The sequence below is a fragment of the Oratosquilla oratoria genome, chromosome 12 (assembly GCF_046742065.1).
Source record: "Oratosquilla oratoria isolate Oo_2021 chromosome 12, ASM4674206v1, whole genome shotgun sequence".
NCBI classification, from domain to species: domain Eukaryota; kingdom Metazoa; phylum Arthropoda; class Malacostraca; order Stomatopoda; family Squillidae; genus Oratosquilla; species Oratosquilla oratoria.
In genome coordinates, this window is record NC_134788.1 from 71,382,754 (window position 1) to 71,408,303 (window position 25,550).

A 25,550-nucleotide genomic window follows, 5' to 3' on the forward strand; every position below is an offset into this window, starting at 1 on the left:
TCTGACCCTGCCACAAGCGCAGTGTCGTCCGCAAACAACAGCTGGCTCACCTCCCACTTTTCTCCATTTTCTTTAACCATCTCCAATCCCTGACTCACTACCCTAGCATTCACCTCTCGCACCACCCCATCCATGTATAAGTTGAACAGCCAGGGCGACATAACCCATCCTTGACGAAGTCCCACCTTTACTTCAAACCACTCACTCTCTCCATTTCCAATCCTAACACATGCTCTACTACTCACATAAAAACTCTTGACAGCTCCCAAAAGCTTTCCTCCTATCCCATAAATCTGCATAACCTCCCACAGTGCCTTTCTGTCTACCCTATCATAAGCCTTTTCCAGATCCATAAAAGCCCAAAAAACATCCTTCCCCTTTCCTATAGCTTTCTCACATATCTGTCTTACCACAAAGATCTGATCTACACAACCTCTACCCGTCCTAAATCCACACTGTTCCTCACCAATTACTCCTTCAGTTCCTCTCCTAATCCTCTCAATTAAGATTCTCCCATAAGCCTTCCCTACTACACTCAACAGGCTAATCCCTCTGAAATTACTACATTCACACTTGTCCCCTTTTCCCTTGTAAAGAGGAACTATACAGGCACTACTCCAGTCCTCCGGTACTTTCCCCTCTCTCCAGCAAACATTAAATAATCTCACCAACCAGTCCACCATCACTGAACCTCCCTTTTTCAGACATTCTGCATGACATCCATCCAGACCAGGTGCCTTACCTCCTTTCATCATCTTTTACAACTGCCTTCCACCTCATCCTTCCTTATTTCTCCTCCGTTCTCCTCACTCATCACTCTCATTTTCTTCGTATTTCACATCTGCAGCTATCTTTCCTTCCCTATCCTCCTTCACATTTAGCAACTCCCTAAAATATTCTGCCCATCTTCCCCTCACTGCCATCTCTTCCATTATCAACTCTCCATACTGTACCTTTTACCTTTTCTTCCCTACTTGATTCGCCCCTCCTCTTCCTCTCTTAATTTCTTTCCAAAACATCTTTTTATTACTTTCAAAATTTTCTGTCATACTCCTACCCCATTTCACATCCTGCTCTCCTCATTGCATCCTTTACCTTTTGCTTTTACTTCTCTTTTCTTTTCTTTGTACCCTCTCATATGACTCCCCTGTCCTCTTTTGTAACCAATCTGTGAATGCTCGCTTCTTCTCTTCTACAACCTTCTTTGTTTCCTCATCCCACCATTCACTACCCTTTCTTCTATTTCCCCCTGTCCTTCTTGTTCCACACCACCATCCTTGCACACTTTAAGACTCCCTCCTTGAATCATCCCCATTCCTCCTCCACACCCATCTCTGCTCTATCCTTTACTCCCTCCCACTCCTCCTTCAGCTTCTTTTCGTACTCCTTCTCCTTTTCCTTTTCATTCAAGGAGTTCACTCTAAGAACCTCCCTACCTTTTGTCCCTTTCCTCCTTCTCCATCTATCCTCCACTCTCAACTTACCTTCCACCAAAAAATGATCTGATATTCCCCCACCCTCTCCCCTTAGCACATGTACATCCTTAACTCTTCCTATCATAATCCCTTCCCCTTAAAAATACAAATAGGTAAATACATGCCTGTACATGTGCACACTCATAGAAACATATGCATGTGTGCCCATGTGTTTATTTGCATTTGCATGCACATATGCAAATGCCACACACAAGAAGACCTCACAGATTACATAAAGCAACGACAAAGATGGCCCCAACACTTTCAAAATTGACATACAAACAAAATTGTCCAAACTAGAAACTACAAACCCTGAAACAAAGAAGATATAGGAGATCTGTTGGCCATTTACAGAATCATGAAAGGCATGGAAGTCCTTGACAGAGAAGACTTATTAAAGTAGGATAAAAGAAAAACAAGGACATGAAATGAAACTCAAAAAGGAGTTTATAGAAGAGATCTGACAAAAAAAGAGAAAAAGTTTTCCACAGAGTGGTGGATGTCTGGAAACAAATTAGACAAAACAATAGTGTGTGCAAAACACCATACAAGAATAAGAACAAAGTAGATGTTGAGGAGATACAAAGATGGGTCACTACAAGCATAATTTCCCTTCCTATTTAATACAACTAGGTAAATATATGCAACCTGTGAGTTGGACATGTCCATGTATCACATGCAGGCAAGCAGGTATTCACAACTCGCAAATGATATGTCTGTGTGTGTATGCATGAATACACATTAACACACATATGAGCTCACTATATGTAAGTCATGGACATGCAAACACACATGCAAACTGTGGGTGTGTGAGTGTGCTCAGGTGAAACACACATACTAACAATCTGCGAGTCAGATGTGCACATTTGAAGGGATGCATGTGCACAATGAATGCATACACACATGCAATCTGTGGGAACCTGTGCATGTTTGATATGTGCATGGAAATGGTGTACGAAGACCCTTTCTAGAAAAGGGAACTGACGACAACTTACAACACAGATCTGATCACACTCACCATCATTATCCGGTCTAAATGTCCTCGGTGGTAAGAATCTAGGACAATGCGCCACTGATGCATTGAGTTAAGGAGCCCATCTTCAGACACCAATTTTTCAATGTCAAGGAACATGAAGCCATCAATACCAAGACTAAGCCACTGGTGAAGAAGGGCAGGAACCACCTCCAGCTTGGCAGCTCCTTCCCTCTTTGTATGTAATGATACATCTACATTTTCTGAAATAAGATCAAGATTTGTTTTTAATATCAACTTTCCTTCAATAAATTAATATCTAAAAATATTTGAGCAAGAAAAGTGTATTGGCAGGCTTCAGCAAGAAATTGGCACTTGATAAGTCATACTGGCAATAGATAATAAGGCTTTTGACAAGCAACAGACTAAAAAAAGGGAAACAGAAATCAACAAAAATTACAAAAGCATTTTAGAATGGCTATATATCAGGATACGCCAAACACTAATACTCGCACTGCAGACAGGCATGAATAATAAATCAATTTATATATATATATATATATATATTTATATATATATATATATATATATATATATATATATATATATATATATATATATATACACATACATAACGTATATTTCCAAATATAAGACGAACCTAAAATCCAAAAATTCACCCCTAAAAAAGGGGGGTCGTCTTATACTACAATTATAAAAATAATACATTGAATACTAAATTAGATGAATTGGTAGTCTAGCCTGCCGATAACCACCGATACACAGGAAATGATTCACATTATGATAAGAACTGGTAATGATGGTTTAACGTCACAAACTGCCCCCTATCGGGAAGCTAGGACGGTGCCTCTTTACAGAGGACTTTGTAACGTGGAATTTGACGAACCATGCCCTTGGTTCTTCTTAGCTGGTGGCAGGGTTCGAACCGCCATCCCCTCGACCTTCGCCGCAAGTTAACGACACCCTAACCCACTCAGCCAGCGAGCTGGTAATAAAGGTAATTAAACCATATTTACCTTATATATTATTGGCATATCTTTATAGTAAATGGCAATTGTTAATAAATTTGAGGAATAATTCTATATTAATGAAACTACAGTACTTTTAAGTACTCTATGTAAAACACATTTAACACAGCTGAAAAAAATGTAAACATCGAGCACTGGTTGCGTTCATAGCAACCTTTTTTCTTTTGATAACTTTTCAGTAATTTTTAAGACTGAAAATAAAAACTTTGGATTTCAGTACATAAAACGTTTATCAATAAAAAAAAAGTATATTACAGTAGTCGAACCAGGAGCGTAAACAAATCATTTTTGTTAGTTGACGTGTGTTCTCAGAAAATCATGATACATGATTTGCTTTATTTCATTTATTTTGAATTTATAAGGATACAGTAAGTAATTTATCTGGTATAAGGATACAGTTAAGTAATGAGAAAGAAAAGAGAAAAAGGAAAAAAAACAGCTGATAAACGTAATCAAAACAATTATTTTTGTACGGTAGGTTTGATACACTGATGCTTTTGTATTTTAACAGTCGTCTTATACTACCGATATGAGATAGATTCATAAAAATTTGCTCTAATTTTGTATCTCGTCTTATACAATGTCGTCTTACACACGGAAATATACGATACATACATACATATACCAAGGCTTTTTCCCCCTTATAAGGGAGGTAGCCAAAAAGGAAAAGGCATAAAATCATTCCCACCCATTCCATCCCTGAATACACTCCACACCCTCCCTCTTATCTTAGCACCTCCTGGATGACGGGTCATCCCTGCACCTTGTCCACTGCCCTGGGTCAGAAGCAGTGTCGCAAGACACAGCACATCCACAGCAAGGCCGCTTCATTAAATCGGCGACCCCCCCTCTCCGTCCCCCTATTGCATAAAAAGAGAAGACGGGGAGAAATCCCTTCGGGCTGCATCAAATTTTGCTCAAACATACTACCTCACCTCCCATCCCCCCGCCCATTCCACCTCATGCATCACAACATCATCCATATACAACCATTCTCCATTCGCCCCTGTCTTCTGTCCTCTCCCATCCTTCCTCAACAGACATTCCCCTCTTCCCCAAAGCCCCCTTCACCCCATCCATCCACCTCATCCTAGGACGTCCCCTCATGTTCACTCCCTCCACATCTGCTTTCCATACCTCTTTTACTAGTCTTTCATACCTCTTTTACTAGTCTGTATGGGGCAGAAACATGGAACATAAGAGAGGAAAAGAAAAGGAGTTTGAATGTGTTTGAGATGAGGTGTCTGAGAAGTATGATGGGGGTTACTAGGCTAGATAGAGTGAGAAATGAGGAGGTGAGGAGGAGAACAGGGGTGGAAAGGGAGTTGGGAGATAGGGTTGATGAAAGAATATTGGGATGGTTTGGACACATGGATAGAATGAGTGAAGAAAGACTAGTATACACACACACACATATATATATATATATATATATATATATATATATATATATATATATATATATATATATATATATATATATATATACCAAGGGCTTTTTCTCCCTTATCAGAGAAGTAGCCAGGTCAAAAGGCATATACCCACTCCTACCCACTTCATTCCCACCCATTCAACACCCATCCACCACCTTTTCTTCCCTCTCATCTTAGCTCCTCATGGATGACAGGTCATCCCTGCATCCTGTCTACTGCCCTGGGTCAGAAGCAATGCAGCAAGACACAACACATTCACAGCAAGGATCCCTCACTTAATTGGCAACCCTCCAGCTCTGTCCCCTCTTGCAAAAAAAGAGAAGACAGGGAGAAACCCCTTCAGGCTGCGTCAAAATGTCGTTCATGCATAACCACTCTCTAACTCCCCACATCCTCCACCCCCTCTCTACTTTGCATCACAGTATCATCTGTACACAGCAATTCCCCATTCAACCCTATCTCCTGTTTTCTCCCTTCCTTGCTCAAAAGACATTTCCTTTTTGCTCAATGCCCCTTTTATCCTATCCATTTCATCGTTGGTCACCCCTCAAGTTCACTCCCTCCACCTCTGCCTTCCACACCTCTTTAATTAGTCTCTTTTCACTCATTCTTTCCATGGATGTGGAAAGAATGGAAATAAGAAAATAAATATATACACATTCCAAGGGCTCTTTCCCTCTTACCATGGAAATAGCTAAAGTCAAAAGGCATAAATCCACTCCCAACCATTTCATCTCCACCCATTCCACTCCCATCCACCACCACTCCCTCCCTTTCATTTTGGCTCTTCATGGATGATAGGTCATCCCTGCATCTCGTCCATCACCCTGGGTCTGAGGCAATGCAGCAAGACACAGCACATCTACAGCAAGGCCACTTCATGTAATCAATGATACCCCCTTCTCTGTCTCCTCATGCAGAAACATTGAAGATGGAGAGAAATCCCTTCAGACTGCATCAAAATATCATTAACACATACACACACTGACAGTCGAACAAATCGGATGTACCTGAGAACGGTCCACGAGCTAGCACTAATTCTAGCGATTCATCGACCAAAAAGTGGAGCTTTACCTAGTTGTAAACACACTAAAGGGGAGCAATGGTGAGTGGAACCATGATGTAGTAAAGTGCTTAAGAAAAAAAAAAAAAAAAAAAAAAGACATACGCTGAGACAACCAAAAGAAGATTAGATATGAGTATGAAATGCCTTTGGCAGTGGTTAGAAAAAATAGAAGAAAGGGTAGTGAATGGTGGGATGAGGAAACAAAAAAGGTTGTAGAAGAGAAGAAGCGAGCTTTCACAGATTAGTTACAAAATAGGACGAGGGAGTCATATGAGAGGTACAAAGAAAAGAAAAGAGAAGTAAAGCAAAAGGTAAAGGTTGCAAAGAGGAGAGCTGATGTGAAATGGGGTAAGAGTTTGACAGAAAATTTTGAAAGTAATAAAAAAGATGTTTTGGAAAGAAATTAAGATAGGAAGAGGAGGTGAATCAAGTAGAGAAGAAAAGGTAAAAGGTGCAGATGGAGAGATGATAATGGAAGAGAAGGAAGTAAGGGGAAGATGGGCAGAATATTTTAGGGAGTTGCTTAATGTGAAGGAGGATAGGGAAGGAAAGATTGCTGCAGTGGGAAATGCAAAGAAAATGAGAGTGATGAATGAGGAGAATGGAGGAGAAATAAGGAAGGATGAAGTGAAGGCAGTTGTTAAGATGATGAAAGCAGGTAAGGCACCTGGTCTGGATGGATGCCATGCGGAATGTCTGAAAAAGGGAGGTACAGTGATGGTGGACTGGTTGGTGAGGTTATTTAATGTTTGTTGGAGAGAGGGTAGAGTGCCGGAGACTGGAGGAGTGCCCGTATAGTTCCTCTTTACAAGGGAAAAGGGGACAAGTGTGAATGTAGTAGTTTCAGAGGGATTAGCTTGTTGAGTGTAGTTGGGAAGGCTTATGGGAGGATCTTGGTTGATAGGATTAGGAGGAAGTGGATAGTTTTAGATACTTGGGTGCAAATGTGGCAGGGAAAGGTGGAGTGAAAGTGGAGGTAGAATGTAGATTGAGAGAAGCGAGTAAATGCCTTGGTGGATTAAAGAGTGTGATGAGGAATAGACATTTGGGAATGGATGCTAAGAGGAGACTATATGAAGGAGTGATTGTGCCAACAGCACTGTATGGGGCAGAAACATGGAACATAAGAGAAGAAGAGAGAAGGAGTTTGAATGTGTTTGAGATGAGGTGTCTGAGAAGTATGATGGGGGTTACTAGGCTAGATAGAGTGAGAAATGAGGAGGTGAGGAGGAGAACGGGGGTGTAAAGGGAGCTGGGAGATAGGGTTGATGAAAGAATATTAGGATGGTTTGGACACATGGAAAGAATGAGTGAAGAAAGACTAGTAAAAGAGGTGTGGAAGGCAGATGTGGAGGGAGTGAACATGAGGGGGCGTCTTAGGATGAGGTGGATGGATGGGGTGAAGGGGGCTTTGGGGAAGAGGGGAATGTCTGTTGAGGAAGGACGGGAGAGGACAGATGATAGGGGTGAATGGAGAGTGGTTGTATATGGATGATGTTGTGATTGCATGAGGTGGAATGGGCGGGTGGATGGGGGGTGAGGTAGTATGTGTGAGCAAAATTTGACGCAGCCCGAAGGGATTTCTCCCCGTCCTCTCATTCTATGCAATGGGGGGACGGAGAGGAGGGGTCGCCGATTTAATGAAGCGGCCTTGCTGTGGATGTGCTGTGTCTTGCGACACTGCTTCTGACCCAAGGCAGTGGACAAGGCGCAGGGATGACCCGTCATTCAGGAGGTGCTAAGATATGAGGGAGGGTGGAGGGGTGTGGAGTGTATTCAGGGATGGAATGGGTGGGAATGATTTTATGCCTTTTTCTTTTTGGCTACCCCCCTTGTAAGGTGGAAAAAGCCTTGGTATATGTATGTATGTATGATAGTCCTAGATATGAAGACGAGTTATTCCATGGATTCAGGACAGGAAGAGCTATGGACCTCAAAAGCATACTAATAAACCAAGAAATATTTGAAATGAAAAGGGATATTGTTGAATGGAAAAGGGAACATAACCAATTATACAAAGAAGTAAGTGAATTGAGAAAGGAAAATGCACTATTAATTAGGGAAATGGAAGAAATGAAAAAGGAACTGGCTAAAGTAAAAAACTATAATGAAAAGATGAAAAATGATGACACAAATATAAATGAAACTTTGTTGAGGGAAGTTAATGAGAAGATACTAATAGAAGCAGGCAAAGTTGGTGAAAATATAGAAAAACCAAACATGATAGAAATTAAAAACCAAATGAAAGACAAAGAAAACCATAAAATACTATTTAAAGAAATAGTCAACGAACAAATGAATGAAAGTACAAAGGACACTGTGATAGAATTAATAAAGGAAAAAAGAGATTGGGTAAGACATACATACCTACATATACCAAAGGCTTTTTTCCCCCTTACACGGGGGGGGGTGGCCAAAAAGAAAAAGGCATAGAAACCACTCCCACCCATTCCATCCCCTACATATTCCACTCCCCTCCACCCTTCTCCCTTCCTCTCATCTTGGCACCTCATGGATGACGGGTCATCCCTGCATCCTGTCCAATGCCATGGGTCAGAGGCAGTGTCGCAAGACCCAGCACATCCATAGCAAAGGCACTTCATTAATTCGGCGACCCCCCCCCTCTCCATCCCCTCATGCAGAAAAGGAGAAGACGGGGAGAAATCCCCTCAGGCTGCGTAAATTATTTCTCATACATACTTCCTCACTCTCCATCCCCCACCCACTCCCCCTTATGTATCACAGCATCATCCATACACAACCCTTCTCCATTCAACCCTATCTTCTGTCCTCTCATGTCCTTCCTCTCTTTTGTAATTCCCCTTTTACTCCATCCATCCATCTCATCCTAGGACCCCCCTCATATTCACTCCTTCCACACCTCTTTTACTAATCTTTCTTCATTCATTCTTTCCATGTGTCCAAACCATCCTAATACTCTTTCATCAACCCTATCTCCCAACTCCCTTTCCACCCCTGTTCTCCTCCTCATCTCCTCATTTCTCACTATTTAGCCTAGTAACTCCTATCATACTTCTCAGACATTTCATCTCAAACACATTCAAACTCCTTCTCTCTTCCTCTCTTATGTTCCATGTTTCTGTCCCATACAGTCCTGTCGGCACAATCACTCCTTCGTATAACCTCCTCTTAGCATCCATTCCCAAATGTCTACTTCTCATTACACTTTTTAATCCACCAAGGCATTTACTCGCTTCTCTCAATCTACATTCTACCTCCACCTCCACTCCTCCCTTTCGTGCCACATTTGCACCCAAGTATCCAAAACTATCCACTTCCCCCAGTCTCTCACCCTTAATGCTCACTTCCAGCCTGCTGTCATTCTCTTCCCTTTTACATTTCATCATCTTACTTTTGCCCACATTTATCTTCAGCTTCCTTCTTTCACACACCTTCTCATGCTCTGTCACTAACTTCCTCAATCCCTCTTCTGATCCTGCTACAAGTGCGGTGTCGTCAGTAAACAACTGGCTTATTTCCCTCGTTTCTCCATTTTCTTTAACCATCTCCAACCCCTGACCCACCACCCTTGCATTCACCTCTCACACCACCCCCATCCATGTACAGATTGAACAGCCAGGGTGACATAACACATCCCTGACAAAGTCCCACCTTTACCTCAAACCATTCACTCCAAGGTTCCCACAGAAAATTGAAAACTAAATTCCAGGACTTTTCCAGGATATTCCAGGATAAAAATCATCAAATTTCCAGGACTTTGAGCGGAATATCTGAAACAATTTTCAAATACAAACTGATCTTTCTGGCCTCCTCCACCCCTTACAGCCAGCCGATTCCACCCACTTTATTACACTATGCAGTCTTCCTCTGTTAGATTACAATATATATATATATATATATATATATATATATCAGAGTATCAGGTATAATTCATTCTTTGCTCTTTCTTGAAAATAGTCACTCCATTGATTTCAGTTTCTGCTTGAGGTCTTGTAGTTTCTTTTCCAGTTTGAGATTTTCATCCGCCTTCTCAGAAACTTTCAGTCTGAAAGCATTGGACTTAGCCAGCAAAGTGAAGTCATGTTCTGTTTCTGCCTTCTTTGCCAGCTGGTCTGCTTCCTTGGTCATTGACTCCATACTATCTTTCAAGAGCTTCCTCTTTTTCTCTGCTGACTGGATATCCTCTTGTAGTGCCTTTCTCTTTGAGGATTTCTCATTATCTGTCTGTGACTTCTTCTGATCCGCGAGGTACTGTTGGTATCTCATCCTTGATGCCCTGACATGCCTTTTCAGTCTGGGAGTGAAGGGTAACTCAGTGAAGTGCTGGCCCGTGGCTTGGATACTGTCATAGACTGTACGAAGAGTTACAATAGTCTTCTCCTGCATGTTCTGAACCAGGAGGTCCTTGTTCACAGAATAACCCCTTTCTACTGATGCCTGACCATGGGAGACTGTGAGAAGCATCTTGAAAACAGACCAGAGCTTGCTGTACTTGTGGTCTTTAAAGTACTGGCCCAGAAATATGTCCAGCCTCTCACTATCTGGGGTGAAGTTCTTGAAATCTGCTGCATGTTCCTGCCTCATCTCACTGCCAAACGCCTTGTACTGAGCAAGGAGCTCATCGCACTCTTCCCCGGACAGCCTGTTGGCATTCAGAAGCATCTGGAGGATTTTCTGGAACTTCGTCGCCGCATCTGTAGAAGGAGCAACTAGTTTATCTGGAGCCAGTGCAGAGAGATATCGAACCAGGGACAGTTTCAAGGGACTGTTGTCCAACATCTTGGATGTGAGCTCTGATAGCAGTGTCACACACTCATTCTTGAATGCCAGGACCTTCAAATCACTGACCAGTTTCTTCTCAGCAGCTTTCTTCACAGACTCTCGAGCAGCAAATCCCAGATCTACAAGTTTTGGCAGCATCTGCTTCTTCTGGTCCTTGGGGTCCAGGTTGGCCAGTTTCTGCATGGTGTCTGCTTTGTCCAGAACTTCTTTTTTGATGAAACGTCCCATGAGCGCAACAACCACTTCCTTTAGCTTCTGTCCCAAGAACGGTGCCATGGGTGCATCTGTTTGAAACCTCTGAAGGAATGGCTGGAGTTGTTTAGCTACATAGATGAAGAATTGTAGCTTTGCGACGGAGAGTGGGTCCTCACAGGCAGCTTTCACTGATGCAAATGAGGCAGTGCTAGGGGCCTTCTTGGGGTCTTTGAAGGATGCCACAAATTTCTCCACGTTGGGCCACATCTGCAACGCACGCTCTGCAACCTTTGCATCCTCCACCCATCTGTGCTGGCAAAATTGCAATGGGTACAGCTTGCTCCCTGTGATAGTGGTGAAATCCTCTCTTCTTGCGGGGGTATCATGGAAGAGCTGCCACAGAGACCTTAGCAGGTTTCCAATCTTCCATCCAGTCTCGTTGGCCCCTTTCTGCAAGCTTCCGTGGACAGTGTGGAGTTCACAGCTTCCGATGTTCAGAAGTTCTGGGAGATCCTGTGTTTTGCGCTCCTGTTGCAGGTCATTGAAAAATTTCCAATTGACGTTAGGTCCATCCATTGACACCTGAAGCAGACCCTTGGGATCTAGTTGTTGTGTCCCTTCCTTGAAGTTGTTGAGTAGGTCGCTTGCTCGAGCATGCCCCAAGAACTGTGACCCAAAGTACCTTACACTGACCTGACCAGAATCATTGTCCCAGTAACGGACTATGAAGTCCATTTGTTCATTCTGTGAAACAGGGTTCATGCACTCATCAAAGGATATGGTATAGCACTCCGCACTTCTGACTTCCTCCACTAGCAGATCATGGAAATATGGAGACAGGCCAAAACAAACTAGATAAGCACACTTTGTAGCACCACATGAGAAAGTTTTAGCAATTTGGCTGTCCGGAAACATTCTTGGGAACAACATGCCCACATCAGATGATGAATTGAATGAGTAGTTGCTCATAACAAGCTTCAGAGCCCAGAGAACCTCTGCGTGGAGGGCAGCATCTGACACAGCAGCTGCAACCTCTGATCTTTGTGGAGCTGTACTTGTACTAGCAACTGGTGCACTGGAGGTGACATTGGCTGCAGCATTATCTGCCTTTTCGTCTTGCTTCTTTCCAAAGAAGTTGCGGATTGCTGATGGGTTTTGCCTTGACTGGCTGATCCTGTTATGAAAGTTGCTTTTCATGTGACTTCTCAGAGCGGAAACTCCTATGTTTGTTATGTCAGACACTGCACACTGTAGAATATTGAGCACAACCAACATCCATGCAACACTGAATTCAAGGACTTTCAATGACTTTTTTAGCTGGTAGTCCTAATTCCAGGACCACTTGATTTTTGGCAGAATTTCAGGACTTTTCCATGACTTTCCAGAATCACTTTTTTTCCAGGACTTTCCAGAATTTTCAAGGACCGTGGGAACCCTGATACATATACCAAGGCTTTTTTCCCCCTTACCAGGGGGGTAGCCAAAAAGGACAAGGCACAAAAACATTCCCACCCTTTTCATCCCCAAAAACACTCCACACCCCTCCACCCTCCCTCCCATCTTAGCACCTCCTAGATGACGGGTCATCCCTGCACCCTGTCCACTGCCCTGGGTCAGAAGCAGTGTCACAGGACACAGCACATCCACAGCAAGGCTGCTTCATTAAATCGGTGACCCCCCCTTTCCGTCCCCCCATATAATGGAGAGGACGGGGAGAAATCCCTTCGGGCTGCGTCAAGTAATAATAATAATAATAACAATAACAATAATAATAATGATGTAGTCCAGGCAATATAGCACATTTTAGGGCCCAACTTGGAACAAATTGCAAGAGAATTGTTTTCACCACAGGGCATGCCTGCCCATGAGGTGTCTAGAACATCACACTAAAAGTCCTAAGAAATCCACGTTGAGGAAATATGTCTAATTTGCATAAATCCAATATGGCCGCCAATTTTCGATAATTTGCCATATCTCCGCATTTGGATGTAATAATTGAGTCATCTAAAGTGCTAAAATGGGGTTTTTGAACACAAGAATTCACGTGGAATAGGTTACATTTTTATTGGATAAAGAATTTATAGCCAAAAATCCAATATGCTGGAAAGAATGTCTATTTTTAAAATGTATTTGCTCAACATTTTATATTTTCGGTGCATTTTTTAACCTAGGGCCTACTGAAATGTAGGAAAACATGATTGTAGCCAGAGATAAGTTTATTATCATACTCATGAACAACAGTAAGCCTATGTTTCAACAACAGATCATCAACATTAATTTCAAGAGTGTCAATTCCAGTTGTGCCACTTTGCGGTATCCGGCTTAAGCGTCGTCGTCTACATTATCTGATCAATCTGGCACCTGTGAGTTAGAACAACTTGTACCACGACATTCTCTACACACGGCAGTGCAATGGAGACCATATATTTGGCATGTGCACCTCCTTGTTTTGCAGTTTTTCTTGCAGCTACAACAGATGACATCCAGTGTCTCCGGTGGTGCTGCGGGCTGATCTGTCTGTATAGGCATGTACCTTCTGTCCACAATGTGCCATCCCCAATCTTGTGGCTTCATGTTGACACATGTTCCTTTCCACTCCATTACCTGGTAATAGACATGGAGGCTATGGAATCTTGCAGCTGCTCATGTTTGTGGTTCCACGGAAGATGTGCTCTTGGAAATCTTGTCACAGAACCGCTTGTATCTTAAGCTGTCCAGTCCTTCCTCTCTGGTACCACCGCACAGTGATACCAGAGCTTTCTCTCCTGCAGCAGTTATGTCCTCCAGTGTTTGCTCTGATTTGTGGAACATCTCTGATTGCTCACGAAACAGGGAATCAGTCTTCACCTTCTTCACTGCCAAACCTTTTCCCAATCCAAACGGGCGACTAGTGGTATCGCAGCCAAGAATAGCATGGACAAAGAGCAGATGGTCGCAAATCTGAGGACCCAGCAACTCTTTCGACTGCTTTATGCACCATACCCTTCTCGATTTGGTGGCTTGCTTTGACTCTGATACCAGAAACAGTTCGTTTGCGGTCATATCAGCGTGATACAACAGTAGGACCAACAAATCTGTGTCGTCACCAATGAGAACCGTATCTCTTGTTCTGGCAAAGGCAAGGGCTGTTTGAACAATGAGGACATCAGCATCATGATTTGCGTGTTCTGTGCTGCATCCAGCCCTTTCTAGTTTGTCGCTGAGAAAATGTATGAAGCGCTGTTTGTTTGTCTTGTTGTTCAGGAAGTCCTCCTTCTTGGATTGGATGATCATATCACCACCAAAGTTTACGGTCAAACTAGAGCAGGTCCCTGTTCTTCTTTGTTGTGTGGCATCTTTAGTTGTGGGTTCATCTCTGTAGCCATCAAAAACAATGACAGCAGCTCCATATTTCTGTGTCACATATCTGACATAAATCTGACACACACTATCATATGTGGAACCTCTTGGCCAGGGAATCCGATGGAGTAGCGCGCCGCCATCAAGGACATATTGGACTTGGTCTCCACTCGGCTCACGTTGTTCATCTGTAGACTTCCACAGAACATCAGCAAGGACTGCCTTATTGGCCTGCAAGGGAAGGGATGACGAGTCAAATAAGGCAGGAGGGTGGCTACAGAGTTCAAACTTAAATAACGTTGACAAGTCTTCGCACCGTTCACCTACAATTACCAGTCGCTGGAATACCAATTGTGGATCCACTACTACAGATTCCCCTCTGACTTTGACAGTTGATCTGGTTGCAAGTGTCATTGCTTCATCGGCTTTTCGGAAGGTGAATTCTTCCACAGATTTCCCTGCCATGCTCACAAGAATCTTGTCTCCAATTTCTTTTGCTTGGTCAACATTGACTTCGTCCTGAGCGGCAATGCCATTAGCAATGTTGTGAAGTGAGGTATTCTCCTTGAATGGACCCTTTCCTTCAGATAGCTGATAAGATCGAGGGTGTCCTTGACATCTCTGGCCTGTCTAGCCTTCGAAATATCTTTGTGCTGGTTGCTGGTTTCGTAGGAGACCCCGCTGAACTTCTGCATTGCATCGTTGATGTTTGCGCATGCTGGCATGGATAGGACCCACAGTAAGCGCCGAGTCTCTGTCATCCCTTTTCCTCGAGTTAGGCCCCCCATGCGTCTTTATACTTCTCATCAAAACCTGTTCGATGATCAGATCTGTGGAGAGCCCTGCCCAGTATCTATCACTGCGCTGCACAACGTGGTATCCCTCTTGGAACTTCTTATACACATCCAGATGCGTATTTGGTAGTTTGGTCATCATTTGCAGGTATACATATGCAGACTTTGTATACTGTCGGTCGGTGTCCAGAAGCGGCAAGGTAGGGAAGCATATCGTGCACACATTGGAGGAGTAAGCTCCAGTTCCCTGTTCTTTCAGCTTTAATAAATTTCCGCAAGATGTCCACCATATTGAGATACTGCAACCAGAGTTTTGCTGTTGGCATAGTCATCATATCCTTTTTGTTGTCAAGTTCAGTCTGGATTCTTTGCAACACTTTTGCAGAACAAACTTCTTCCACTGAGAGGGAAGTGGACATTGCTCTGTCATACACTTCACTTGCTGTAGTTATGTCAGTCGTCACTGTATCTGAAGGAATATCTTGTGGTTCTACATTATCTGTCTCAGTATCAGCAGTTGCCACTTGTGGTTCCTGAACTGTGTCTTTGGTTGGCACAAGCACATTGTAGGCATCAGCAACCAAAATGGTGTTTAGTGCAGCATCTACCAGCGTATGTCCCCGCACTGCTCTGGAAACAGCTTTGCCTGTCATCATGTGGGGCACTGTGTTTCCAGCATATACCACTTCGAGCAACTCTTGCAGTCCCGAGCCTGCCATTAAGTGACCTATGCTCCCAAGAAAGCTCATCTGCATTTGAAATCCCCCAAGCCTGAGGACTATGCGCTTGAGATCACTGTCATTTGATTGAGACCTATATTATAATCGTTAAAGCTTTCCAGTACAAGGGTTGGTCGAATGTGAGGACTGGAGTAACGTCGTATAGTTGAGCTTGGGTAGACACAAACTTCATTGTAGAGTAGATACATGAAGCTTGACTGGGATCAAGGTCAATCATTGGAAGGACTGTCACAGAAGCTTTTCCTGGGGGTTGACCTCGATGCAGGAACTGCATCATACCAAACCATGATGGCCTTGAAGAGTGGGAGGTAACGATGTCTTCCACAGTATATCTAACTCTGATGTTGGATCCTCTTCTGTCGTGCGAACCAGTGGATTGTAGATGATAGGTTCTAATGCTGGAGGAATTTTGAAGTACTGAATGTTAATGCGACCAATGGCAGCAATCTCTTTATCCGTCACACGGACTTTGGGGACAGCCTTGCTTGTTTTTGTCGCCCTGGCTGTTCAACTTATACATGTATGGGGTGGTGCGAGAGGTGAATGCAAGGGTAGTGGGAAAGGGATTGGAGATGGTTAAAGAAAATGGAGAAAAGTGGGAGGTGAGCCAGCTATTGTTTGCGGACGACACTGCGCTTGAGGCAGGATCGGAAGAGGGATTGAGGAAGTTGGTGGCAGAGTTTGAGAGAATATGTGATAGAAGAAAGCTAAAGATAAATGTGGGTAAAGTAAGGTGATGAGATGTACAAGGGGTGAAAGTGGCAGTAGACTGGAAGTGAGCATTAAGGGAGAGCGACTGGAGGAAGTGGATAGTTTTAGATACTTGGGTGCAAATGTGGCAGGAAAAGGTGGAGTGAAGGTGGAGGTAGAATGTAGATTGAGAGAAGAGAGTAAATGCCTTGGTGGATTAAAGAGTGTAATGAGGAATAGACATTTGGGAATGGATGCGAAGAGGAGACTGTATGAAGGAGTGATTGTGCCAACAGCACTGTGTGGGACAGAAACATGGAACATAAGAGAAGAGAGAAGGAGTTTGAAGGTGTCTGAAGGAGATGAGGTGTCTGAGAAGTATGGTGGGGGTTATTAGGCTAGATAGAGTGAGAAATGAGGAGGTGAGGAGGAGAACAGGGGTGGAAAAGGAGCTGGGAGATAGGGTTGATGAAAGAATATTAGGATGGTTTGGACACATGGAAAGAATGAGTGAAGAAAGACTAGTAAAAGAGGTATGGAAGGCAGATGTGGAAGGAGTGAACATGAGGGGACATCCTAGGATGAGGTGGATGGATGGGGTGAAGGGGGCTTTGGGGAAGAGGGGTATGTCTGTTGAGGAAGGATGGGAGAGGACAGAAGACAGGGGTGAATGGAGAATGGTTGTATATGGATGATGTTGTGATTGCATGAGGTGGAATGGGTGGGGTGGGGGGTGAGGTAGTATGTGTGAGCAAAAGTTGACGCAGCCCGAAGGGATTTCTCCCCATCCTCTCCTTTTATGCAAGGGGGGACGGAGAGGGAGGGTCGCCGATTTAATGAAGCGGCCTTGCTGTGGATGTGCTGTGTCTTGCGACACTGCTTCTGACCTAGAGCAGTGGGCAAGGTGCAGGGATGACCCGTCATCCAGGAGGTGCTCAGATAAGAGGGAGGGTGGGAGGGGTGTGGAGTGTATTCAGGGATGAAATGGGTGGGAATGATTTTATGCATTTCCCTTTTTGGCTACCTCCCTTGTAAGGGGGAAAAAGCCATGGTATATGTATGATATACTAAAACACTAGTACATGTGCACTAGTACTACTATATTAGTACACTAATATACTAGTTCTAGTACACTGGTAAATTATAATGTTTAACTAATACAAGTATACAAGAAAATTAGTACACCTGTATTAATACACGAGAACACTAGTACTAATACCCTAGTACACTCGTAGTAGTTCACTAATACTAGTACACTAGCACTAATACACTAGTAACAGTTACTAATGCTAGTACTAGTACTACTACATTAGTACTAGTATATTAGTACAAGTACACTAGTATTGTTACACTAGCACTGGTACATTAGTATAAGTTTACTAGTACAATAGTACTAATACACTAGTTCATGTAAAACTAATAGACAGCTCGTACATGTGTAATAAACACATATAAAACTTAGAAAAAACTACGAGAAAGAAACTACGAGAAAGATATAATAGACAAATGGAAGGATCAACCAAGTCTGCCACTTTTTTTCTTGTTCCTGCAGGTGACAGTGACCCGCATCCGCACAGTAAGCAATTATCGTCATGTCAACAATCGACTTGACCTCTCACCTCTCACCTGACCCCCAGAAGATGCGATGCTCACACGTGACCCCGATTCCTACGTGAGGTCAGAGTTAGCAGGCGTCGTGTCACATCTCATTGCAAATATATATATACATATATATATATATATATATATATATATATATATATATATGTATATATATACATATATATCATACTAACATGTAACAAAAATAAATATATAAAATAAAAATAATTCTTTCCGTAAAGGGAGAGCAATTTCCCATAAGCTTTGCTTCATGTTCTCCCTTTACAACAAGTAATTTTGTAAAAATTTTGTATATGTATAAATTGTATTTCATTTTGTTGAAAACTCCTTTACAGATATGTAAATGATAAATTAAAAGACAAACACAAAATAGTGAAACTGCGTGAAAGAGATAAAGAATATATAGATGACATAGAAATGGCTTAAGTTATGATCAGACATTTCAGGTCTGTTTTTACAATTGAAAGCTCACAAATTTGGGAAGATGGACAACGAGAAATATCCCTAAAATGAAAGACATAAATTAAGGGTCACGCAGAAAGAAATGAGACAAAATATAAAACCTAGATGTTAGGAAATCACATGGACCGGATGGAATTGCAAATTGGATATTGAAAGAGTGTACAGCTAAACTAACAGACAAATTATACAAGATAATAGATTTCTCACTCAAAGAAGGAAAGGTACTACAAGATTGGAAAATGCAAACATTGTACCAATATACAAAGGAGGAAACAAAGAAAATCCTACAAACTTCAGACCGGTATCTCTTACAAGCACAGTAGCAAAAATATGTGAAAAAGTTATTAGGAACAAATGGATCAAACACTTGGAAGAGAATAAAATACTAAACCCTAAACAATTTGGCTTTAGAAGTGGAAGATTGTGTATCACACAATTAATATGTTTTTACTCAAGATTAATTTCTTAGCATTTCCCACTGCAGCTATCTTTCCCTCCTTATCCTCCTTCACATTAAGCAACTCCCTAAAATATTCTGCCCATCTTCCCCTTACTGCCTTCTCCTCCATTATTATCTCTCCATCTGCACCTTTTGCCTTTTCATCTCTACTTGATTCGCCTCCTCTTCCTTTCTTAATTTCTTTCCAAAACATCTTTTTATTACTTTCAAAATTTTCTGTCATACTCTTACCCCATTTTACATCTGCTCTCCTCTTTGCCTCCTTTACCTTTTTCTTTACTTCTCTTTTCTTTTCCCTGTACTTGTAGCTTGTTAAGTGTAGTCGGGAAGGCTTATGGGAGGATCTTGATTGAGAGGATTAGGAGAGGAACAGAGGGAGTAATTGGTGAGGAACAGTGTGGGTTTAGGACAGGTAGAGGTTGTGTAGATCAGATTTTTGTGGTAAGACAGATATGTGAGAAAGCTATAGGAAAGGGGAAGGATGTTTTCTGGGCCTTTATGGATCTGGAAAAGGCTTACGACAGGGTAGACAGAAAGGCACTGTGGGAGGTTATGCGGATATACGGGATAGGAGGAAAGCTTCTCGGAGCTGTCAAGAGTTTTTATGAGAGTAGTAGAGCTTGTGTCAGGATTAGAAATGGAGAGAGTGAGTGCTTTGAGGTAAAGGTGGGACTTTGTCAGGGATGTGTTATGTCACCCTGGCTGTTCAACTTATACATGGATGGAGTGGTGCAAGAGGTGAATGCAAGGGTAGTGGGTCAGGGATTGGAGATGGTTAAGGAAAATGGAGAAAAGTGGGAGGTGAGCCAGCTGTTGTTTGTGGACGACACTGTGCTTGTGGCAGGATCAGAGGAGGGATTGAGGAAGTTGGTGACAGTTTGGGAGAGTGTGTAATAGAAGCAAGCTGAAGATAAGTGTGGGTAAAAGTAAGGTGATGAGATGTACAAGGGCTGGAAGTGGCAGTAATCTGGAAGTGAGCATTAAGGGAGAGCAACTGGAGGAAGTGGATAGTTTTAGATATTTGGTTGCAAATGTGGCAGGAAAAGGTGGAGTGAGGGTGGAGGTAGAATGTAGATTGAGAGAAGAGAGTAAATGCCTTGGTGGTTTAAAAAGTGTAATGAGGAATAGAAATTTGGGAATGGATGCTAAGAGGAGACTGTATGAAGGAGTGATTGTGACAACATCACTGTATGGAGCAGAAACATGGAACATAAGAGAGAAAGAGAGAGTTTGAATGTGTTTGAGATGAAGTGTCTGAGAAGTATGATGGAGGTTACTAGGCTAGATAGAGTGAGAAATGAGGAAGTGAGGAGGAGAACAGGGGTGGAAAGGGAGTTGGGAGATAGGGTTGATGAAAGAGTATTAGGATGGTTTGGACACATGGAAAGAATGAGTGAAGAAAGACTAGTAAAGGAGGTATGGAAGGCAGATGTGGAGGGAGTGAACATGAGGGGACGTCCTAGGATGAGATGGATGGATGGGGTGAAGGGGGCTTTGGGGAAGAGGGGAATGTCTGTTGAGGAAGGATGGGAGAGGACAGAAGACAGGGGTGAATGGAGAATGGTTGTATATGGAAAATGTTGTGATGCATGAGGTGGAATGGACGGGGGAATGGGGGGTGAGGTAGTGTGTGTGAGCAAAAATTTTGACGCAGCCCAAAGGGATTTCTCCCCGTCCTCTCCTTTATATGGGGGGACGGAGAGGGGGGGTCGCCGATTTAATGAAGCAGCCTTGCTGTGGATGTGCTGTGTCTTGCGACACTGCTTCTGACCCAGGGCAGTGGACAGGGTGCAGGGATGACCCGTCATCTAGGAGGTGCTAAGATGGGAGGAAGTGTGGAAGGGTGTGGAGTGTTTTCGGGGATGGAATGGGTGGGAATGATTTTATGCCTTGTCCTTTTTGGCTACCTCCCTGGTAAGGGGTAAAAAGCCTTGGTATGATGTATGTACTCAAGATTAATAGAAATAATACAAGAAAGAGATGGCTGGGCTGATTGTGCCTTCTTAGACTTGCAGAAGGCTTTTGACAAAGTACCACATAAAAAGCTAATAAGAAAAATTGAAATAATAGGAGGAATACAAGGTAAGCTACTGGAATGGATGAGAGATTTCTCGAGTGGGAGAAAAATGAGAGTGGTACTTAGAGACAAGAACTCGAACTGGGAAGATATGATAAGTGGCATCCCACAGGGCTCTGTATTGGCTCCTTTAATGTTTCCCATTTATATAAATGATATGGATGAGGGAGTGAGGTATTACATGAACCTCTTTGCTGATGATGCCAAATTACTTAAGAGAGCAAGCACAGAAGAAGACTGCAGATTGCTATAAGCAGACCTGGATAGAATATGGAAATGGAGTCAGAAGTGTGAAGTGAACTTTAACATTAAGAAATGCAGTACAATGGAATTTGGAAAAAGCAAAAATAGAATATCGGGTCAATATAAAATTGGTACTAAGGAAGTCAAACAAGTCGACTCCGAAAGGGACCTAGGAGTAATTATCTCTAGTGACTTGACACCTGATAAACATGTCAATAAACTAGTTGGAGAAACTTTAAACTTATAAGATCAATGAGAGTGGCCTTTGACTACATGGATGAAGAAATGGAGAAAATATTAATTACATTGATAAGACCTAAATTAGAGTATGCTGCGACACTATGGGCACCTAGTAAAGAAAGAAAGAAAGAAAAAAGAGCAGCAACAAAAATGGCACCTACACTTTTAATTTTGACATATGAACAAAGATTGGATAAGTTACATCTATCAACACTGGAACAGAGAAGAGAATGAGGTGATTTAATTATCTACAGAATTATGAAAGGGAGGAAATTCTAGACAACTTATTAAAATGGGACAAGAGAAACAGGACATGAAAAGAAGCTAAAGAAGGACAGTTACAGAAGAGATTTGAAAAAGAATAGCTTCCCACATGGACTGATGTCTGGAACAAACTAAATGGGGAAACAGTGAGTGCCAAAACTATACAAGATTTTAAGAATAAACTGGATGTGGAGAGATAAAAAATGGGTCACAACAAGCATAACTCTCGTCCCGTAAAATACAAATAGGTAAATACAACTATTATACCAATACCTAGTACACAAGTACTTTAGCAATTTGAATCTAAGTTGTGATCACTATTTGCAATGGTTTCACCAACTTCTATATCGACAATTGTCATACTCTCGTGGCTAGTGATCAACAGATCGAGTAAATTTCCATGTCTTCTGGGTCTTTTACATATAGAAAACTTAAGTAAATATTAACGAGTAAAAATAATATCCGTCTTGGTTATATGAATAGAATTTCCATGTAAAGCCAAACAAATAAGAATGCATGTTACCAATATACCTTTACAATTAATATTTTCCTGCCTATCATGGTAACACATTAACTTAGTTTGGTTATACAAGGGATTGTTGGTAATCTACTTTTATTCATCTTTTTATTTTGTTTATTTATTATATTTATTTATTATTATTACTATTTTTTGAGTAGTGGGATCCCCTTGAAAAGAAGAATGCTGGTCGTCACTTTTAACTTCTACATCTCCTTTCCATAAAACGAAATATACTAGAATAGTATGGGGTGAAGTGTTACATCCTGGGCATTTGTCCACAATGCAGTCATCCAGCCTCTTCTGGTAGCTTAGAAGGGCTGGGTGGTGGCTGCACCGCAGTCTGGTCAGGTGGACTGTGTCCTTTCGTGGGAGAGAGGATTCAGAGGGATGGCTATCAGGGGGTCTGGCATGTAGTAGTGTGTTATCCTTTAGTGTGTTAATGGAGCAGTGAGTGATATGGTTATGAATATGTTCCTGGAGGCTGGTATTTGGTGTTTGTGGAGGAAGAGAAGACAGTATTTGTGTGTGATATAGATATTTGGGTGTTTTTTTTTTTTATATTTCTTGGTGTGTGTGGGTGTGCTGTGTTTGTGGAGGCTGCAGCAAGTGTTTGTGTGTCTCTCTTGTCAAGGTGATCTTTGACTTTGAGGACTTTTGTTTCATAGTGTAGGTGGTCTGTAGGTGTTGTATATGTGCAGCCTGTAATTGTTTTTAATGCTTTGTTTTGTATGGTGGAATAAAAAGTGTAATGAGGAATAGAAATTTGGGAATGGATGCTAAGAGGAGATTGTATGAAGGAGTGATTGTGCCAACAGCACTGTATGGAGCAGAAACATGGAACATAAGAGAGAAAGAGAGAAGGAGCATGAATGTGTTTGAGATGAAGTGTCTGAGAAGTATGATGGGGGTTACTAGGCTAGATAGAGTGAGAAATGAGGAGGTGAGGAGGAGAACAGGGGTGGAAAGGGAGTTGGGAGATAGGGTTGATGAAAGAGTATTAGGATGGTTTGGACACATGGAAAGAATGAGTGAAGAAAGACTAGTAAAGGAGATATGGAAGGCAGATGTGGAGGGAGTGAACATGAGGGGACGTCCTAGGATGAGATGGATGGATGGGGTGAAGGGGGCTTTGGGGAAGAGGGGAATGTCTGTTGAGGAAGGACGGGAGAGGACAGACGACGGGTGAATGGGGTATGGTTGTATATGGAAAATGTTGTGATGCATGAGGTGGAATGGACGGGGGGATGGGGGGTGAGGTAGTGTGTGAGAGCAAAATTTTGATGCAGCCCGAAGGGATTTCTCCCCGTCCTCTCCTTTATATGGGGGGACGGAGAGTGGGGTCGCCGATTTAATGAAGCGGCCTTGCTGTGGATGTGCTGCGTCTTGTGACACTGCTTGTATGGGGGGGTACCCAAAAAGAAAAAGGCATAGAAACCACTCCCACCCATTCTATTTCCTATATATTCCACTCCCCTCCACCCTCCCTATTATCTTGGCACCTCCTGGAAGACGGGTCATCCCTGCATCCTGTCCACTGCCCTGGGTCAGAAGCAGTGTTGCAAGACACAGCACATCCACAGCAAGGCCGCTTCATAAATTCGGCAACCCCCCCTCTCTGTCCCCTCAAGCAGAAAAGGAGAAGACGGGGAGAAATCCCTTTTTTCTCATACATACTTCCTCACCCCCCACCCCCACCCACTGCCCCTCATGCATCACAGCATCATCCATACACAACCCCTCTCCATTCACCCCTATCTTCTGTCCTCTCCCATCCTTCCTCCATAGCCATTCCTCTCTTTTGTAATACCCCTTTCACCCTATCCATCCATCTCATCCTAGGTCAACCCCTCATATTCACTCCTTCCACACTTCTTTTACTAATCTTTCTTCACTCATTCTTTCCATGTGTCCAAACCATCCTAATACTCTTACATCCACCCTATCTCCCAGCTCCCTTTCCACCCCTGTTCTCCTCCTAACCTCCTCATTTCTCACTCTATCTAGCCTAGTAACCCCTATCATACTTCTCAGACATTTCATCTCAAACACATTCAAACTCCTCCTCTCTTCCTCTCTTATGTTCCATGTTTCTGCCCCTTTCAGTGCTGTTGGCACAATCACTCCTTCATATTATAAGCTCACTTGTAAGGGGGGAAAAGCCTTTGGTATATATATGTGTCATCACAGACACATCAAATAGTCAAAGAATTTTTAAATATGTTCACCTTCCAAAACAAGGCAGTGAACAAGTGGAACACATTACCAGTTGTTGTTGCCTTGTGTTGTTCATAACAAAATAGAGGAACATGATCACCTTCACAGGCTCTCAACAGAGTTTCCACTTGCTATGTTGTGTTCTTGTCTGATGGCTACCCCAGTACCCCCTTCCTCCATGTTCTACCCTGTTAGAACCCTTACAGAATTGTTGGTCCAAGGATTGCAGTAGAAATAATAAGGCATACCAACTATCAAGGAGCTAACTCCGCACCCCCACCCACATGGAACCTGAGAAGAAAGAAGTGATATGGCAGAACTATTTGGGAGGCTGTGCACATAAGACTGACAGACAAATATGAATTCAAATCTAAATATGATCATTGAAATTAAGGATATAGATTAATTTGCAACTGTACATGATTTTGAGAATAGGTATGTCATATTGGAGAGTAGTAGATGGGACCCAACAAGCGTTGCTATTTTCCTACATACTACAGTTAGGTAAATGCATACATAACAGGACCCCATGAGCATAGCTCATTTCTTGTGGGTAAATATACATGAGAGGTAATATATTATTTTTTTTAACATGTCTTTCTATACATAATATTTATCACTCACCTTGAATTTGCTTGTATTAACAAAGTGTGTCCAGGGTTGAACGTCATTGTCTCTTCTCTTCTGCAGCCACTCCTTTGCAGCTGGAGATGCCATCTGCAGCTGCACAGGCAACTGCATTATCAAACTGAAATAAATATATCAAATGTTATCAGCTAAATCTATCAAATCTATCTCAAATGACCATTAGCTGGAAGAATTAAAACTAAGGTCACATCCACTCACAAATACCCATTATCTTCTGTCCCAATCTCATCTGTATTCACATTATCCTTGATGTTAACTTATGTCAGCCACTGAGCAACAAA

General features: G+C 42.4%; 1 protein-coding gene across 8 annotated transcripts in view; it reads right to left on the bottom strand.

The window, feature by feature from the left end:
* Nucleotides 1–13,020: 13,020 nt before the first annotated feature.
* LOC143032005 (uncharacterized) overlaps nt 13,021–25,550 on the bottom strand; it is a 529,471-nt gene continuing 516,941 nt past the window's right edge. For 7 of the 8 annotated variants that reach the window (XM_076196456.1, XM_076196457.1, XM_076196453.1 and 4 more), the window contains 2 exons: nt 25,246–25,369; nt 13,021–14,525 (listed from right to left, as the gene is read on the bottom strand). In XM_076196456.1, the coding sequence (XP_076052571.1) occupies nt 13,599–14,525; nt 25,246–25,362 (1,044 nt within the window). In that variant the 5' untranslated portion in view covers nt 25,363–25,369 and the 3' untranslated portion in view covers nt 13,021–13,598. The remainder of the gene's footprint in view (nt 14,526–25,245; nt 25,370–25,550) is intronic. The other variant, XM_076196458.1, reaches the window with a different exon arrangement.